Source organism: Rhinatrema bivittatum, chromosome 19 (assembly GCF_901001135.1).
Source record: "Rhinatrema bivittatum chromosome 19, aRhiBiv1.1, whole genome shotgun sequence".
Classification (NCBI taxonomy): domain Eukaryota; kingdom Metazoa; phylum Chordata; class Amphibia; order Gymnophiona; family Rhinatrematidae; genus Rhinatrema; species Rhinatrema bivittatum.
In genome coordinates this window covers 10,212,511-10,232,359 of record NC_042633.1, presented here as the reverse complement: position 1 = coordinate 10,232,359, position 19,849 = coordinate 10,212,511, and the positions used below count along the sequence as shown (strand labels likewise).

The following is a 19,849-nucleotide window of genomic DNA, read 5'->3' as shown; positions in this document are numbered from 1 at the left end:
ATTGTTTCTGACAGAGGAGCTCAATTTACAGAAATGTTCTGGAAAGCCTTGTGTAAGAAATTTGACATCACACTTGACTTCACCTCTGCATATCATCTTCAGTCGAATAGCCAAACTGAGAGAATAAATAGAACTCTCAAACAGTTCCTACGCGCCTATGTCAGTTCATGACAGAATGATTGGGCTGAACTGTTGCCCTGGGCTGAATTCGCCATCAATTCACATCCAGCGTCATCTACTGGATCTACTCCATTTGAAGTGGTCTACGAATGACAACCTTTACCACCTTTACCACTTCCACTTTCTGTGTCGTCCCCGGCAGCTCAATCTACTGCCAAAAATATACAGCAGCTCTGGAGAAAGACTAAAGAGATGCTCCAAAAAGCAGGACAAAAAGCAAAGAAAGGCTATGATGCTCACCAAAGCAAGGTTCCTGAATTCCAGCCTGGAGATAAAGTTTGGCTTTTTACTAAACATCTGAGACTTAAGCTTCCATCTGCTCGATTTGCTCCACGCTTTGTTGGACCCTTTCCTATTCTCCGACGGTTGGACTCTCTTACCTATAGTCTGAGATTCCCTCCAGTTATGCGGATTCACAATGCATTCCATGTTTCTCAGCTGAAACCGCTTGTTCTTAGCGAGTTTTCCACCAAGACACCTGAACCTACCCCAGTTGATGCAGAAGAAGACATCAAATATAAGGTTGATGCCATCCTTGATGTAAGAAAGAGAGGCAGAGTTTGAGAATACCTCCTGTCATGGGAGGGATACGGACCAGAAGAAAACTCTTGGGAACCATTGGCTAATATCATGGACAAAGAGATGCTTTGTCAATTTCATCAATCGCATCCTCAAAAACCTAGATCAGGTAGGGGGTCTGGAGGGGGCCCTTTGAAGGGGGGTACTATTGCGTCCGTCGGACTCAGACGGCTTCGAACTCTGTGCCTCACCTTTCTTCCTTCTCTCTTCTCAAGCCTTGGGAAGATGGCTGCTGCCGCGTCTTGATGCCGCTCTCTCTGGTGTCCCCAGATCGGCAACGTGACGCTGTTTGCCATGATTTTCCTGAGGGCCTCCTAGGGTGTGCGCGCGCACGCCAGCCACGTCTATATCCATGTCATGGCGGGAACCTCGGGGGCGTCCCCTCCAAGTGACATCATCACATCCGGGTATTTAGCCTGCCCTTCGTTTGCTAACAAACTGAGTTAGCAAGGATTGGATTGCCTCCGGTCTAAGCTGCTCTGCCGTTTCCCAGCCACCGCAGGAAGCTCTCTCTGCCCTTCGGGGTATTTCTTCACTAACTTGGGTACCCGCTCCTCGGGGGTCCTTCTCCTCTATTTCAGGTACCTTTCTTGGGATACAGGGTACTTGCTTCTCGAGGGCCTGCTCTCCCTAATCTGGTGCCTGCCATTGAACAACTTCTGCCTGCCAGGACCTTCAACTATACAGCTTCTGCTTCAGTGAGTACTAACCTTTTCAGTCTGTCTCATCTTCAGCTTCAGCGCTCTGTGTCTATATCCAGGACCTGTCCCTGCTACGCCGCGCTGCCTATCACCTACTCAAGTGTGAGACTGGTCTCCTCTGCTGAGAACCCCTGACTACTTCACTGGGTTACCTCGACTGCTGCCCGCTCCCCGGGCAGTTTCATCGAGCTGTACAATAAATACAATTTCTCTGTGTCTGCGAGTATAGAGTCTAGCCTAGTACTGCGGTTCCTCATGGGGCTCCTCCCCGTGGGAGTGGCCATCACCGCAGTACCCAAGAATCCACTCCAACACCTCATAACCATAACAGATGGACCCTTGGTCTAACCCAGCATGGCAATTTCTTATGTTCTTATGGACATAAAGCGCGACAACACTTCCTGAGTGCTCCTCTCTATCATTGTGATATAATTTGTACCCCGGTATAGCACTGTCCCATTGGTTGTCCTCCTTCCACCATCTGAGATGCCAATTAAGTCTGTCATCATTCACTGCTGTACATTCTAATTATCCTATCTTACGTCTTAGACTTCTGGCATTAGCATACAAACAATTCAAAGTTTATTTTTTGTTTGTACTTTCATTCTGCTTTTTAATTGATAGGGCTAAGTTAGAATTTTTTAGCTCAGGTGACTTTTTAGTTACAGGCACTTGAACTACTTTTCATATTATTGGAACCTCACTGTCAGGATGCCCTAATTCTAATGCATCATTAGTATCCTTTGAAGATACCTCCTTCTGAACCATGCGCTGCTGAGCGACTGTCGGCTTTCCCCTTTGTTCTTGTTTAAAAGCTGCTCTATCTCCTTTTTAAAAGTTAGTGCCAGCAGTCTGGTTCCACCCTGGTTAAGGTGGAGCCCATCCCTTTGGAAGAGACTCCCCCTTCCCCAAAAGGTTCCCCAGTTCCTACCAAAACTGAATCCATCTTCCTTGCATCATCGTCTCATCCACACTTTGAGACTCCAGAGCTCTGCCTGCCTCTGGTGACCTGCACGTGGAACAGGGAGCATTTCAGAGAATGCTACCCTGGAGGTTCTGGATTTAAGCTTTCTCCCTAAGAGCCTAAATTTGGCTTCCAGAACCTCCCTCCCACATTTTCCTATGTCGTTGGTGCCCACATGTACCATGACAGCCGGCTCCTCCCCAGCACTGTCTAAAATCCTATCTAGATGACGCGTGAGGCCCGCCACCTTCGCACCAGGTAGGCATGTTACCAGGCGATCCTCATGCCCACCAACCACCCAGCTATCTACATTCCTAATAATCAAATCACCAACTATGACGGCTGACCTAACCCTTCCCTCTTGGGCAGTAGGCCTTAGGGAGATATCCTCACTGTGAAAGGACAATGCATCACCTGGAGAGCAGGTCCTTGCTACAGGATCCTTTCCTGCTGCACCCGGTTGATGGTCTCCAATCATGAGACCTTCTTCCTCCAAGGCAGCACCAGGGCTGCCAGTCTGAAGTTGGGACTTGGCTACTATGTCCCTGAAGGTCTCATCTATATACCTCTCTGTCTGCCTCAGCTCTTCCAGGTCTGCCACTTTAGCCTCCAGAGATCAGACTCGTTCTCTGAGAGCCAGGAGCTCTTTGCATCGCATGCACATGTACATTTTCTCACGGGTGGGTAAAAAGTCATACATGTTTTATTTTATTTTAATTTTTTCTATACCGGCATTCGCGATAGATATCGCATCATGTCGGTTTACAATTAACAAGTGGATAGGGAACAAAAAAGGTAAAATAACATTGATCTAAGTAATAAAATAATAATAATAATAATAGTAGTAAAAAAATTAAACAAGAGAAGGCTAAGGAATGCAGTTACAATAAAACAAGGGAGTAATATAACTTGGATCAGAGAAAAGAAGCAGGGGATTAAATATATAGAGCATATATGCCAGTCAGCGTGCTTATAGCATTGATGAATTGCCCTTATGAGGTAGGGATATTAATTACCATGATTAAGGCAAAGTCTAAGCGAATGGGTAATAATGGAATATGTTCAGTTTAGTTTAGGAAAGGCTTTCCTGAATAGCCACGTTTTAAGTCTTTTCCTAAATGTAGGCAGGCAGGGTTCCTGACACAAATCTGGTGGGATGGAATTCCACAGTGTTGGTCCTGCAGTGGAGAAAGCCCTGTCTCTGGCTGTTATGTGCCTCATGGATTTGGCGAGTGGTACTTGTAGGGTTTCTTTATAGGATTCTCTGATTGGTCTTTTGGACGTGAATTTTTTGAGAGGGATTTGAAGGTTGAGCTGAGAGTGTTGATGTATAGCTTTGTAAATAGTGGTTATGGACTTATATATGATTCTGTAGTGAATTGGCAGCCAGTGCAGGTCTTTGAGGATTGGTGATATGTGGTCTCTTTTCCGTGTGACACTTGATACAAAAGACTGGGAAGCCCCTCTCTTGCTGCTGGACTGCTGCCTTCATCTCAATTTTGTTCAGTTCCTAGTTACGTTTTAGGTTGCTATGGGAGTAGGAATGTGTTTAATTAATGTCCTTTAATGTCCTTTAAGTGTATTAGTGAATTCACTAAGGGGTAGATTTTACAAATTACAAATCCAGGATCGGTGCCCGCAAGGCTGTGGAAAATCGTCAGCCTGCGTGCACCGAGCCGCGCAGCCTGCCTCTGTTCCCTCCACTCCCCTGCACCTTCCCCTCCCTTCCCCTAACTAACCCACCCCCCCAGCCCTACCTAAACCCCCCCCTTACCTTATTTGCAAAGTTCCACCTGCCTGAGGCAGGCTTAACTTGCGTGCACCGGTCCGGCCACCGGCGCGAGATTCCCAGGCCCAGGAGCCATTTCCGAGGCCTCAGCTATGACCCCGAAATGCCCCCGGGCCGGAACCACGCCCAGGGCCCTGCCCCTAAACGATGCGCCGCTGTGACACGCCCCCCGACACACACCCCCAGGAAAGTCCCGGGACGTACTACTCAACATAGGCTCGGTGCATGCAGGGGGAACTTTGGGCTGGGTTTCGGGGGGTACGCATGTATCTTAAGTGTGTACCCCTTTGAAAATCTGGCCCTATATGTCTGGTAGTGGCCTACAAGGGACTGATCAAACTCTCAATAAAATTGTTTTGGTTTTTTTGTGAATGTGGCACCTGCCTATAAATTAAAGGATGAGCTGGGGTGGGTGGGAAAGGGGTGGGAGGGTTGGGAGATTTGGGAAATATAAACAGTCTAACTTCAGTTAGTCAGCCAGAGTGACTCACTGCTCTCTTGATTATCACATGTTGGTACCTAATCAAACCAAATCACACTACCTCAACACCTTTCCAAGGTGAGTAACTGAACTGAAATTTTCAACCTTTTTACTTAGGTATACACTGCTCCTAGCTTATTTCTAGCTTATGCCAACTTTTTTTTTTAAATACAAACACTCAGTTCTGCTTACTAGTTGCCTTACAGATTTTAAAAATAAACACACTAACTACTGCTTACTAGCTGCCTTACTGACTGACCATTTATAAATACAAACAGTCTAACTTGTTTATTCACTGCCTTACTGACTATTAAAAGCACAAACACACTAAATAATATTCCCAAATAGTTAACTTTGCCCCATTACTTTTGAAAAAGACAATGTCCCAAGCAAAAACTTACTGATTCCTTTCAGCCACCAGCAAGGTGAGCCTCTCCTCTCAGTGCTACCACTGGAATGTGGGTTACTGAGCTCTTCCCTTGAAATATATAATGTGCTTCTAAGTTAAATTAATGCAAAACAATCCCTTTGGAGATTTACACAACAGTTAGTTTTCCTGAGTGACTCACTGCTGTTCTGTTTAACAAACAATGGTACCTATTCAAATCACACTACAGTTAGTTGTCCTGAGTGACTCACTGCTGTTCTGATTAACAAACAATGGTACCTATTCAAATTAAACACACAACCTTAACACTTCAGTTAGTCAGCCAGAGTGACTCACTGCTCTCTTGATTATCAAATGTTGGTACCTAATCAAATCAAATCACACTACCTCAACACCTTTCCAAGGTGAGTAACTGAACTGAACTTTTCAACCTTTTTACTTAGGTATACACTGCTCCTAGCTTAGTTCTAGCTTCTGCCAACTTTTTTTTTTTAAAACAAACCCTCAGTTCTCCTTATTAGTTGCCTTACAGACTTTTAAAAATAAACACAGTAACTACTGCTTACTAGCTGCCTTACTGACTGACCATTTAAAAATACAGTCTAACATTTTTATTCGCTGCCTTATTGACTATTAAAAGCATAAACACACAAACACACTAAATAATATTCCAAAATAGTTAACTTTGCCCCAATACTTTTGAAAAAGATAATGTCCCAAGCAAAAACTTACTGCTTTTTAATATATTTATAAATGATCCGTAAGGAGGAATGACAAGTGAGGTGATTAAATTTGCAGATGGCACAAAATTATTCAGAGTTGTTAAATCATAAGTGGATTGTGATAAATTGCAGGAGAACCTTGCAAGACGAAGATTGGGCATCCAAATGGCAGATGAAATGCAATATGGACAAGTGCAAGTTGATATATATAGGGAAACATAATGCATGATGTAGCTAAATTATGTTAGGTTCCATTTCAGGAGTTACCACCCAGGAAATGATCTGGGCTTCATAGTTGATATTACATTGAAATCATTGGATCAGTGTGCTGTAGTGGTCAAAAAAGCAAACAGAAGATTAGGAATTATCAGGAAGGGAATGACAAATAAAATGTAGGATGTCATAATGCCTCTGTATGGATCAATGGTTAGACTGCATCTTGAATACTGTGTGCAGTTCTGGTCACTGCATCTCCTAAAAGATATAGTTGCACAGGAGAAAGTACAGAGAAGGGCGACTAAAATGATAAAGGGGATGGAATGGTTTTCCTATGAGGAAAGGCTAAAGAGGTTTGGGTTGTTCAGCTTGGAGAAGATACAACTGAGGGGGGATATGATACAGGTCTACAAAATGATGAAAGAACTTGAAAAGGTAAATGTGAAATGGTTATTTACTCTTTAGGATAATATAAGGACTAGAGGACATTCCAAGAAGTTAGCAAGTAGCACATTTAAAACAAATTGGAGAGAAATATTTTTCTCTCACTGCACAATCAAGCTCTGGAGTTTGTTGCCAGAGGATGTGGTTAAAGCAGCTAGTGTTGCTGGGTTTAAAATTATTAGGGATAGTGGCGATGTCCTTTTGTGGATTGCAAACTGGCTAAAAGACAGGAAACAGAAAGTAGGATAAAATGGACAATTTTCTCAGTGGAAGGAAGTGGGCAGGGATCTGTATTGGGACCCTTAATTTTCAATATATTTATAAATGATCTGGAAAGAAATACGACGAGTGAGATAATCAAATTTGCAGATGATACAAAATTGTTCAGAGTAGTTAAATCACAAGCAGATTGTGATAAATTACAGGAAGACCTTATGAGACTGGAAAACTGGGCATCAAAATGGCAGATGAAATTTAATGTGGATAAGTGCAAGGTGATGCATATAGGGAAAAATAATCCATACTATAGTTACACAATATTTGGTTCCACATTAGGTGCTACAACCCAAGAAAGAGATCTAGGCGTCATAGTGGATAACACATTGAAATTGTCGGTTGAGTGTGCTGTGGCAATCTCTGGTAACACCAAATTGGCTGAGATGCTCATGTGATGACTTACCAATGTTACTTCCAGGTTCTAATGTTCAACTTAAGAGGAGAAGTATTTTTTAGATCAAATGTCAACCATGTTCTTTTTTTATTTATTAAGACAGCTGCTTCAAGAAAAAATATTTTCAGAAAACAATATTACATCATACAAAATATGATATTTATTAACCAATATGTTACAATGCAATTACTTTGTTTTCTTGAGGCTCCCTGTGGCTTTCCCCATTAGGAATTCCTTGGTGTTCATGTCTGGTCTGATTAGGATGATATAACATTTGGGGAAGAATATACAACCCAACAAGCCAGCACTGGAGGACAGAATAGCAAATATTTCCACAGCCACTGTGTATTTCCCTGTTGTGCTTAGAAAAGCAGGAATGAAAGAGAGCCAGACAGCAATGAATATAAGCATGCTGAAGGTGATGAACTTAGCCTCATTAAAGCTGTCGGGCAACTTTCTAGCTAAAAACGCTACAATGAAGCTGATAGTAGACAACAAGCCCATGTATCCCAGCATGCACCAGAATGCAGTCAATGACCCTTCATTGCATTCAAGGATTATCTTCCCCATCTGGGATTTCATGTTCATTTGGGGAAATGGGGGAGCCACTATCAGCCAAGTGACACAGATGAGGACCTGGACCAGGCTGCAGGCTAATACCAGGGCACTGGGTAGTCGTGGTCCCACCCATGACCTTAGGTTGCTGTTTGGTTTGGTGGCCTTGAAGGCTATGACCACCATGATGGTCTTGGCCAGCAGGCAAGAGATACAGATGATGAACACAATGCCAAATGCCATCTGACGCACCATGCAGGTCAGTGTTGTGGGATGGCCTATGAACACTAATGAGCACCCAAAGCACAGGATAAGGGCTAATAACAGGAGGTAGCTGAGTTCACGGTTGTTTGCTTTCACAACTGGGGTGTGGCGGCTCTGGAAGAAGACAACAAGGATAGTGGATGGCATTAGGGCACTAAGCACTGAGATAACTGCCAGAACCATGCCCAAGGGTTCTTGATAGGACAGAAATTCGATGGACTTCTTACGGCATCCATCTTTTCTCTTGGTGGGCCATTGGTCACTGGGGCACTTCTTGCACTCTGTGGCATCTGGAGGAAGAAGCAATTCCATTCATGGCTTTGATGAGGAAAAATCATTATATTAATAGAAATTAGAATGTGAGTATCATTCACCTTTAGAGAGGCTTTACCTTTTCCCATCTTTTTGTGCCTATCATTTTGGTAAATTAAATCTATTAGCCTGTTTATGGAAGCTTTTGGCCATGAAAATAGATTAATTTCCAATTAGCAACTAAGGAATCACATGACTGGCTGTGATTTTCCTTTTTCCTTTGGGGTGCTTTAACTAAGTTTGACTAAGGCCAGTGTTGGGTATGTGAAGCACACTATTCATATACTGATATCTATTGGTAGATATCTTCTTTTTATTATGTATTTTTGTTGTACCCCACCGAAAGTTTTGGATTGTGTATATACATTTTTTTTTCAAATAAGTGCATACAGTACAAAATAATTCTTCACTGAGAAATGTGCTTTTAAAAATTGTATGTATACTGGAACATGTCTGTCTATAAACATCTGAATGGACTTGAAAATGCATTAGCCTGTAATTCTGTGGTCCATCAACTGACCTAGACAGAACCAATGTACCCTCTAATACCAACCCTCCATCCTACAAATGTGGTCACTACTGAGTGGAATTCATAGCACTCGCCTGTTATGTTACTAAACTCATCTTCAGAGCAGGGGACGCAGTCAAAGCAGCAGGCAGGTTGCCCTTCCAGAATGGCCTTCCGGAACCCAGGACCACAGCTCTCACTGCAGACAGAGACAGGAGCCTTAATGGAGAGAAGTGTGGAGGGAGACAGAGCACATTTATCAATTAATAATTAATCAAGAAGTTCTCTATTTCAGACAACAGAGGACAGACTGGAAGAGGTGAAAAAAAGGAAGACTGAAAGAATGGTCTGAAATGGATGTTAAAAATTGTAAAATCATGCATTTGAAGCACAAAAATCAACAAATTACATATCATTTTATTTATTTATTTATTTATTTATTGAAGGCTTTTATATACTGAATTTCTTTATACAAATCAAATCGGTTTACATCGAACAAGTAGAAACTATAACCAACCAAAACAGTAGACAATTTGAAGGAGAATAAAGTTACATTATAACAAGGATGTGTAAACTTGGAGTAGGAAATAAGAAGGGGGAATAAAGATTATAATATACATTTGAGTACAAAACCTGAAAACTGTTAAAAAGGGGATTGATGTATTTGTAATCATCTGCACTGGCTAAAAGGTAACCAGTCGATGTTATAAAATGACAGGGAAAGTTAATTGCATGCTGAGTTGCATAAGCAGAGGTATTATCAGCAGGAGAAAGGAGGTCATATTGCCCATGCATCGGTCATTAGTGAGACCCCATCCTGAATATTCTGTTGATCATTGGAGACCGTTCTTCCATTAGGAAACTGAGGGGATGGAAGTAGTTGAGATAAGGGCTACTACAATGATACAAAGCCTGAAACAGAAACTATTCAAAGAGAGACTTAAGACACGCAAAATGAGAATGCTGGAGGAGAGAGGGGAAGTGATATTTGACAGGATTCAATAGTACAGAATGGTAAAACATTTCATAGAAATAAAGTTGCAAGAACAGGGGGGTCATGAAATGATGTTTGAGGGAGGAAGTTTCAGAGGCAAAATGCAAAATATTTCTTTACTGAGAGGTTGGAAGATGACCTGAATATTCCACTAGCAGATTTAGTGGAAACAGAAAGTAGGGGTAAGAACATGGATTGGGAAAGTAGGGGTAAGAACATGGATTGGGAAGTTGCATTATTACAAGCAAGCAACACACTGGAAGAGTGGGGGAGGTCAGGAGGGTCTATAGAGACCGACAGAGTCTTTTTCCACACCTAAGAGGGTGTTAGTTGGCACCTTTAAGACATGTCAGCCCCAAAGTTGCCATGGTGTGAAACTGTGGGCACAAGTAATGCAGCAGTATTTCTCCTGGTGGTATTTTACAGCTGGAAAAATACCGTGGAATTTACTTAGCAGTAATGCTGAGTTCTGCTGCTTTTTGACTCCAGCGGTGTTATCCCCTCCATGAACAATACCGTAGTTTAGTAAATGGCCCCCTTAGTTTGCAAGCCCTCTAGGATAATGAAATAACTACAGTACTGGAATGTAATTCACTTTGAAGTGTCACGAATGGTGGAAACTAAATAAATACGTAAAAATTAGTACTGACTTTTGCTATCTCTTCCCATAGAAGTCTTCCCAAGATACAGACTGGTGAACCCTGGATTCTGGGGTGCTGACTAAAGAGCTAAAGATCCCAGACAGCTTCTAATTACTGATAAATCAATAGGAATTGGATTCAAAGCAAAGTGAAGATGACTTTCTTCAAGTTTATCCAAGTCAAATATAAATGTATCCAAAATTGGATTTCAGTCATGTCAAAGAAGGTTCATCCCATCACTATTACTCAGTATCTTATCAATCAGTTCTCTATGGAGATGAGAGGGAGGGAAGGGTAGGTGGAGAGTCATCTAACCTGTGTATAGTTTTCAGTCCACATGATGGCGCTGGTGTTGATTTTGATGTCCTGGCCACCTGCTGCTCCAGAGTCATAGTGGCCGATCTTTATATAATCAAAGTAACCACTCGAAGACAGTTGCCAGTTAAGAATGTCATAAGAAGCTGGCGGGTTTCCATTTTGATCAAAGAAAACCTCCCGGCCCATGGTGTTCTTGAAACGCACCTTCTTTACATAATGCAGGAGCTGTGCCATGAAAAGAAAATATGTCTGCAATGATTTTATCGGTGGCAATCTAATTTCACAGGCGTACAACTTTGTCTCACCTTTGCCAGTCATATCTAGAATTTGTAATACTTTCTACCTGAGAAACATGTGTAGTATCCTAAAAATCACTGAAGTCTACATACCTAAAATGCAGCTTGAAATATCACTTCAGCTTCCTGACTATGTTTATCTCACTTCATTCTGATCTAACCAGGTGGTTGATCTGGTGTTTTGGGCACCTTCATAGATTTAATACACAATTGAAATATGCCCAAGGAAAGAATTACATTCTCTAATTTGTTAAGTTCCATAATAGAGGAAAATCCTCAAATAATTTTTAAATTAAAGATGTATATTTTTTCTCTGCCATAAACATACCCTATGTACTACAGATAAGGTTTTCAATTGGTCAGTTACTGCTGGTCAAAATGGTCCAGTCCTGGTTTTACTCTCATTCTATGCATGGGCCCCTGAAATCTGTGTTTTTCTAATAGAAATCACAATCGGTCTTCACATATATTGTGGTAAAACCTGGACTTCATTAGCAGATATAGGACCTACCAGGAAGCCTACCTTTAGAAACAATAGGCTGAATTTTCAAACGGCCGCACGAGTAAAAATCGAGACTTACACAAATGCTGGGACCTAAAAAAGGGGCGGGCTGGAGGGGCGTGGTGTGGATGGTGATGAGCGGTGCAGGACTGAGGCCGGCCGGGACAACGGCCATTAGCCGCTGTCCTGGGAAAGTGTGTACTGGGAGCCGGCTGGTGCACACAAACCACTTCTGCTCTAGGGGAGCAGTAAGTAATAAAACAATTTAAAAAAATGAAAGTTGATAGGAAGGGTTTAGGGGGTGGGGAGGAGAGGGGAAGAGAGAAGGAGTTTAGGTAGGGGTAGGGAAGTTCCCTCTCAGTCTGCTTCTTAATTGTCGAGGCCTGGGAGGAAAATGGTGGAGGCTCGATTGCGTTGCCAAGCAAGGTTAGCGAAAATTCACACACAACCCCCGTGCGCTCCTCCCGCACATGTGCGCAGATTGTAAAATCCAGCATGCATGCGCGCCCGCCATCCAATTTTATAACCTGCGCGTGCCAGCAGCTGATATAATTTCAAGGGAACTCTACATTTCCTTCTTGGCCCAATCTGTGGTTTGCATTGCCAAAGTAGACTCATCTTGGAAAGTGGGGTGGCAAGGGGATGGTTGGAAGTTAAGCCTGTATGTCACATAAGATGGATGTTTTGACTCTTCTCAGAAGCTCCTGCAATTCTAAGGTGAGAGCGAAGGGAAGAAGGTACAGGAGTGTTTCTCATTGAGTGTTCACTGTAATTGATTTGTTTCCCTGAAACACACCACAGACCACTAAATTTATTTCAGGTTTCAGTTGAAATCTGTAGACAGCTGTGAAGAGCAGGGTTCTCCTGTGGCTTCTTTGTAGACACCTAGTAGCATAGAGTACTAGACATCTAATAGGTCCTGGACAACTTGGGTTCCTTGCAGGTTGTAAAGCCTTTTATCTGGTTGTCCTGATGAGGTATCGCTTTATATCTTATTTATGTAAAGTTGATATCAGCCTAAGAAAGTTAATCATAACAAGCAAAGAAACAGAGAAGCCTAGAATTTTCTAAAACATCTGTGCATCAGTATAACACAAAGTAAAAAGACATTTTGGAAAATATAATTGGGTGCATTTTCAAAGGGTTGGTCAGGATCTCTGCAGAGTAAGGAAGCAGTTAACAGGGATGGATTTGCTGAGTCTTCATAAGTGGATTTTCATTAACCTAAAACCATACAGAAACTTACTGCTCATGCATCCTCTGAGCCAAAGAGTAAAGAGCCATTCCTTGGAGCATTTTGCAAGTGTGGTAGGAAATTCTACATGTGTGTTTCAGTTTTAAAATGTACGTACATAGTAGACATTCTGCTAACATGCAACCTTTATAGGGACCAGCTGATTCTGTATGCCAGAAACCAAAATCTGTTGCACCTTCCACCCCATGGACATTGTTTCTTCTTCCTTCGTGAGGGAGCCAACAGTTCTTTTCCAGTTTCCTTCCATCATGCTGTGCCCAGGCTGCTCCTGTTTCTCCTTCCCCCATGCAGTGGCTGATGCTTCTTCTTCTTTTGACCACATAGGCCTGAGTTTGTCACTCCTCTTCCTCCTCCACTCCGCATGTGGTCAGGCAACTTTTGAATTCTGAGGCCTGCATCCGCTGCAGCACCTAGAGGTTTTGGATGTTGGCCTGGAGATGTGGCAATTTCTTTTGAATTCTGGAGTCTCCTCACCAAATCAAGAGAGTCTGTAGGTATGGAAAGAACACCTGCTATATGCACCTACCTCTCATTGCCCACCTATTTATTGAGCCACCTATTTATTTAATCCTTTAATTTACATACTCTGTCTCAACCTATATGTGGCTACTGTCAGCTTTGACTATATTTGTTTATTTTAAAAAATTGATATGCCTCCTCTGTAACATAAGTTGCACTATGTTTTATCATTAGGATCCTTCCAGTACTGGAAGGTGCGTGGGGGGGGGGGGGGGGGGGGGGGGGGGGAAGTGTGAAGAAGATGGTGATTGAAAGGTTGGTCCTTCTCCCAAAGCTGAAAGGTTTTCAAAGTGGTATATAGGATGGCTCCATGAAGTTATAAGGGGAGTTATTAAGAGGATTTCTGAAATGTTAGAACCTGAATCTGGTTCTGAAAAGATCAGAGATATTGTGTGGAGATATTAGAGTACAAGTGTCTCTCCCTGGTATGAGTTAAAAGAGTAAAAAACAGTCAGAAGGAGTGGAACCACTGATACATCATCCATCAGCATCCATCTCAATGAGTTGTTTGATGAAGGAGGAGAAGTTTCCTGTTCTTCAGTGGGGCCTAAAGGAAGGAAAAGGCTTTACTGGGATCCTGAAATAAACAACATTTTTAAAATTCTTTGGACCCCGCAGGAAAATTTGCTCCCTATAGCTCAAAACCATGCCTTTCTCCAGAGGCTGCAATGATGTGGCTAAGACTCAGCAGGTAGGGGGAATGGGCTGGTTAAATATATATGTTATATTTATGTATGCTGCTGCACAAAGCACACTATCATTTTATGGAAACTGTGAACTGCAGAGAGCAGCAGTTTGACAGAACTATATATACAAACATTGTGGGCCGGATTTTAAATGCCCAGTGCGCGCCGGCGTGCCTATTTTGCATAGGCCGCCGGCGCGCGCAGAGACCCAGGAATCGCGTAAGTCCCGGGGTTTCGTAAAAGGGGAGGGGAGGGGGCGTGTACGGGGCATGTACGGGGCGTGTACGGGGCAGGGCCGGGGCATGACGCTGGCCCAGGGGCGTGGTCGAGGCCTCCGGACCAGCCCCTGGGTCGGGTGATGGCGCGCCAGCGGGCCGCTGGCGCGCGCAGATTTACGCCTCCTTTCAGCAGGCATAAATCTGGCAACAAAGGTAGGGGGGGGGCTTTAGATAGGGCTGGAGGGGTGGGTTAGGTAGGGGAAGGGAGGGCGAAGGAAAGTTTCCTCTGAGACCGCTCCAATTTGGAGCGGCCTTGGAGGGAACAGGCAACGCGCGCTGGGCTTGGCGCGCGCAGGTTGCACAAATGTGCACCCCCTTGCGCGCGCAGACCCTGGATTTTATAAGATACGCGCGGCTATGCGCATATCTTATAAAATCCAGCATACTTTTGTTCGCGCCTGGTGCGCGAACAAAAGTACGCCCTCGCGCAAATTTATAAAATCCGGCCCTAAGTATTCAGATGGTCATAATTTTCAATACTTCTTAAATAGCCATACAAATGTTTAGCCACATAGCAAGTCAATAGTCAAATAGAATATATGTAAGTTTTAAGACCAATTCATTTTCTGTAGGCTAAAATATCTATAGTTTATGTACTTCTGCAGTTAGATACCCTTTTAAAAATGTACTTCAGACTGTGTTCCATTGTAATGTAGTGAAATGTACAGGCCATGATTACTAGGAATGGGCATTTGGGAGAAATGAAATAGGAAATTAGATGAAATTTCCTATTTCATTTCATTCTGTTATCAAACCAAAACAATTGAAAACTGATGAAAACTAGTTGGGCTTGGGCTTGGGCTTAAGCTCAGGCCCGAAGCAGAGGCCTCGTCTAGGGAATAGGCCGAGACCAACATCAAGGACCTTGTACTAGGGCAGACTGTGATGCTGGGGCCTTGGCCTAATCCTAGGCCCAAAGCCATGGCCAGACACATGAACCACATGGTCTGGACCGAAGTGTGAAAACAGGGTCTCGGCAGAAGCCCAGACCTAACACAGGGGCCTTGAATGAGACCCCAAAAAATGTAAAAAAAAAACAAAACTTACCTGCTTCGGAGAGCCAGTGTCACGGTCTAGGCCCAGGCTCAGGCCTGAGGGCAGGACCTGAAGCACAGGCCAGGTCATAACGGCTGGACCTCGAACTAGGCTAGGTCCTGGGCCTAGACCTGTTGCCGTGACATGGACTGGAGATCGTTTCTTGGCGCCAGGGCCTCAGTTTGGCCCCAGGCCCTATACTTGAGCCTCAGCCTCAGGTTGAGGCCCAGGCATTGCAGCCCTCCTTTTCTTTCTTCAGCTCTGGAAGCCAATTGAAGTCATCCTCTGGGATCACATCGGAGTTAAATCCGACTAATTCACCTCAGCAGACAGTGTCATTTTGGTGTACGGCTTCATACGGCATTGCTATACATCAAAATGGTGCTGTCCACTGAGGTGAATATTCTGGAGTTAATTAATTCTGGTATAACCTCAGAGGATGACATCAGTTGGCTTCAAGAGCCAAAGAAAGAAGACGGACGAGAAGAACTCAGAGACCTGGGTTCCATGGCCTCTTCCAAACCTTGTGTCAAGGCCCAGGTGTTGAGACCCGGTCTCCGGACTGGGTCCCACTGTCAGGCCTGAGCCCAGGCAGAGAAACAGTCATCATGTCCCAGTCTTGGGCCTGGGTCCAGGTAAGGGCAAAGCGTCAATGCCTAGTCTCCGGACTTGGTTATAGCATCAGGTCCAGGCCCTGGCCTAGGCTGAGGCCTAGGTATTGGGACCCATCTTCTGAGCTGGGTCCTGGCCTAGCGCCATGGTCCTGGCCGAGGCCTAGGCATTGGGTCCAAGACTTAAAGCCTGGGCCTTGTGTAGGGCATAGGCCAAGGTCACAGACCATCCCAACACTGAAGGCTCAGCTTTGCATAAGCCTAGGCCATGGTAGGTGACTTTAGCATATGCCCTATGCAAGGTGAAGGCTTCGATATAGGCCTAGGCCTCACTGTCGGATACCCCCTGGACCAGGTACATGGGGGCAGGGGACCATCCTGGTCTTGGTATTTTTCAGGTGAAAGGGATGAGTGGGGGTCTTGGGAGGCCTCAGAAGGCCATTTTATTTTTGGTGGTATTTCATTGTTTATTTCATTTATTTTGTTAAAATATTAAATAAACATTTAAACATTTGAGGAAACAAAATGCATGCAAAAGTAAACCTCCAAAAATAAAACAAAACAAAAATGTTTCTTCTTCCAACCCCTAATACTGAAAGTCAAATATCTCAAACATTAACCCATACCTGCCAAGGCTCAAAGTGTTTAAAGTCCCCACATGTCCCATTGAAGAAAGGTCCTTTTCCAGGTTCACAAGCATACATGGCATGCAGGGCATGAGCCACGGTGTACACAGCATTATAAGCGTTATACACGGACCTTAGATTTGTCATATCAAAGAAATTGTTATTAATGGTCTTCAAATCTTCTTTCCCTGTGCAGAGTTTCCCTTTTCTGCTTAGCTCTTGAAGAGTAGCCTGGTCCATGTTGGGGTCAGCCCACCTACAGCCAAAGACCACTTCCCAAAATTGGGCAACAAAGATATCTTCTGTAGTTCTGAAAGGATGAAGGTTATAGAGGTATTCTTTGAAGTTTTGAATGCTGCCTGTAGGAACAAAGAGTGCAAGAGTTCCTTTCAGAGTTTTTAAGAAATCCTTTTCATTAAATTTGTCATTGAAAGCCCAGCCATCAGAAGCAATCCAGACTTTCCCATGTATATCACTCTTTGCAATTGCCTGCATCACCGGATAGAGATTGTTACCAGGGGAAAAGGCCACAATGACTCTGGCTGTCAACTTCTTCACCACCTCCACAATACGCAGAGTCTTCTCTTGAGAATAAAACAGGGGGATGATTTCGTAGAAGGCTACGCACACCCCAGCCTTGACCAGCTCTTCTTTTAGCATCTGACTCCCAATCTGTCCATATTCACTGTCCTCTGCGAGGATTCCAACCCATGTCCAACCAAAGAAAGTGATCAACCGGGCGATGCCCAAAGACTGTAACTCATCACTTGGAGTTGTGCGGAGGAAAGAGGGAAATCGACTTTTATCACTAAGAGTGGCGACAGTTGACGCATAGCTGATCTAGAAGAATTTCACCAACAGCATTATTTAGTTTTTCTTACCCTTGATCAACATTTATAAGAGTGATAAATTATTTTTTTACTTTTTCTTACAGGGTTTCTCAAGACATACTAAACTTTTTTCTGCCCTAGCCATGTCCTTTAGATCAAAGGTGATCAACTTCTTCACCTCTACACATCCATCCTCTTTCTTTACATTAAATAATAGCAACCATGATAACTTCCCATACAATCACAACTTCAGTTTGGCTTTTGAAGGATATCAAGCAACGCATTGATATTGTCTTTACAGCTAGCCAGAGCAATAGGATAGTCCAGAGTTTGTTATAACCAACTGATTCATACCTGTGTCTGTCTGTAGACTCCAAGTAGCTGAGCTATGATTATGGACATCCGAGATTGGGTATCTCCAATCACTGCTGCTAATGGAGCTGTTCCTCTGCAGGTATAATTTGGAATGGGGTCTTTGTTTCCGGTGAGTTGCCACATTGTACCTTGCAGGGACCTGGATTGGGCACTGCAGGAGTCGTATATCCAGAAGCCCAAGCTAATGTTTGGCAGTAAATAGCTGTTTTTGTTAATTTCTTCCAAGGCAAATGCCATGACAGTCACATGTTGGTAAATAATGTATTGTAAACTAAAAAAATAACAGAAAATATACATAGAAGATAAGCTAATTTACTCTGAGAAGTGAATTTTCAAAAGAGTTACACAGGTAGAAGTAGGTATTTTCATTACATTTTTACATGCATAAATCCATTACTCATGTAAAAATCCATTACACATAGGGACTTTGTCAAAATGGGGATGTAGCTGGAGATAGAACTAGACAACCAGGAGATAATTAGAGACGTGCAACAACAGTGGGCCAAACTAAAAAGAGCAATTACAAAGGCAACAAATGTATATGTTAGAAAAGTAAACAAAAGTAAAAGAAATAAGAAATGGATCTGGTTCTCAAAGGACATGGCTGATAAAATAAAGGCAAAAAAAAAGCAGCGTTCAAAAAATATAAAGGATCCCAAAAAGAGGAACACAGGGAAGAATAACTGGTGAAACTGAAGTAGACGAAGAAAGTAATCAGAAAAGCAAAATGTCAGGCGGAAGAAAGGTTTGCCAAAGAGGTTAAGAGAGGTGACAAAACATTTTTCAGATACATCAAAGGACAAAGGTTTGAAGTGGTATAGTGAAACTGAAAGGTGACAAAGATCAATGTATTGCAAGAAACGAAGAAATGGCCACAATATTAAACAAATACTTCAGTATGGTGTTCACTCTGTTCACTAAAGAAAACCCTGGAGGAAAGACCGTCGCTAGTTGACAAGACCATGGGAGTGGGTGGAGTAGATGATATACTTCATTTACAGAAGAGAATGTATGGAAAGAGCTAGGAAACTGAAAGGGTATAAGGCTATGGGACTAGATTAGGTACATCCCAGGATACTGAGGGAGCTCAGATGTGCTGGTAGGTCCGCTGAAGGACCTGTTCAATAGATCCCTGGTAAAGGGAGTGGAGCTGCAAGATTGGAGAAGAGTGGTGGTGGTCCTGCTTCACAAGTGTGGGAGCAGAGAAGATGCTAGAATCTACAGGCATGTTAGCCTCACCTAGGTGGTGGGAAAAATAATGGAGACTCTGCTGATGGAAAGGATAGTGAATTATCTACAATCCAGTGGGTTTCTCAACCTGAGGCAGCATGGATTCATCAGGGGAAGGTCCTGTCAGACAAATCTGATTGATATTTTTGATTGGGTGAATAGAGAATTGGATCAGGAAAGAATGCTGGATGGGATTTACTTAGATTTTAGTAAAGCTTTTAATACAGTCCCACATAGGAGACTCATGAGCAAATTGAGAAGCTTGGGAGTGAGTGCCAAGGTATTGGTTGGATTGCAAACTCGTTGACTGACAGGAGACAGCGTGTAATGGTGAATGGAACCCACCCTGAAGAAAAAACAGTGTTAAGTGGAGTGCCACAGGGATCAGTTTTGGGACTGGTTCTGTTAAATATCTTTGTGAGTGACCTGGCGGAAGGGATAGATGGTAAAGTTTGTCTATTTACAGATGATACTAAGATCTGCAACAGAGTGGACATGCCTGGAGGAGTAGAGAGATTGAAAAGTGATTTAAGAAAGCTTGAAGAGTGGTCGAAGATTTGGCAGCTGGGTTTCAATGCCAAGAATTGCAGAGTCATGTATATGGGATGTGACAATCCAAAAGAGCTGCCTGTGATGGGTGGTGAAAGACTAATGCACACAGACTGTATCGCTCCATGGTGAGACCGCATCTTGAATACTGTGTACAATTCTGGTCGCCGCATCTCAAAAAAAGATATAGTTGTGATGGAGAAGGTACAGAGAAGGATGACCAAAATGATAAAAGAGATGAAACAGCTCCCCAATGAGAAAAGATAAAAGAGATAAGGACCATTCAGCTTGGAGAAGAGATGGTTGAGGGGGGGAAATGACAGAGGTGTTT

At 43.2% G+C, this 19,849-nt stretch overlaps 1 protein-coding gene across 1 annotated transcript; it reads right to left on the bottom strand.

The window, feature by feature from the left end:
- Nucleotides 1–7,320: 7,320 nt before the first annotated feature.
- LOC115081132 (extracellular calcium-sensing receptor-like) lies at nucleotides 7,321–17,862 on the bottom strand. The gene is made up of 5 exons (XM_029585640.1): nucleotides 17,719–17,862; nucleotides 16,535–17,374; nucleotides 10,724–10,951; nucleotides 8,869–8,992; nucleotides 7,321–8,243 (listed from the first exon to the last, which is right to left on the bottom strand). Exons 1-5 carry the CDS (start codon nucleotides 17,860–17,862, stop codon nucleotides 7,321–7,323), a joined length of 2,259 nt encoding a protein of 752 aa, XP_029441500.1.
- Nucleotides 17,863–19,849: the final 1,987 nt, after the last annotated feature.

Coding starts and splice junctions, on each gene's coding strand:
- LOC115081132 (XM_029585640.1), bottom strand. CDS start 17,862: ATGTGGCAACTCACCGGAAACAAAGACCCCATTCCAAATTATACCTGC. Junction 10,952..16,534: donor AACACTTTGAGCCTTGGCAG/GTATGGGTTAAT, acceptor TTCATGGCACAG/CTCCTGCATTATGTAAAGAA. Junction 8,993..10,723: donor GGACTGAAAACTATACACAG/GTTAGATGACTC, acceptor CTCTCCATTAAG/GCTCCTGTCTCTGTCTGCAG.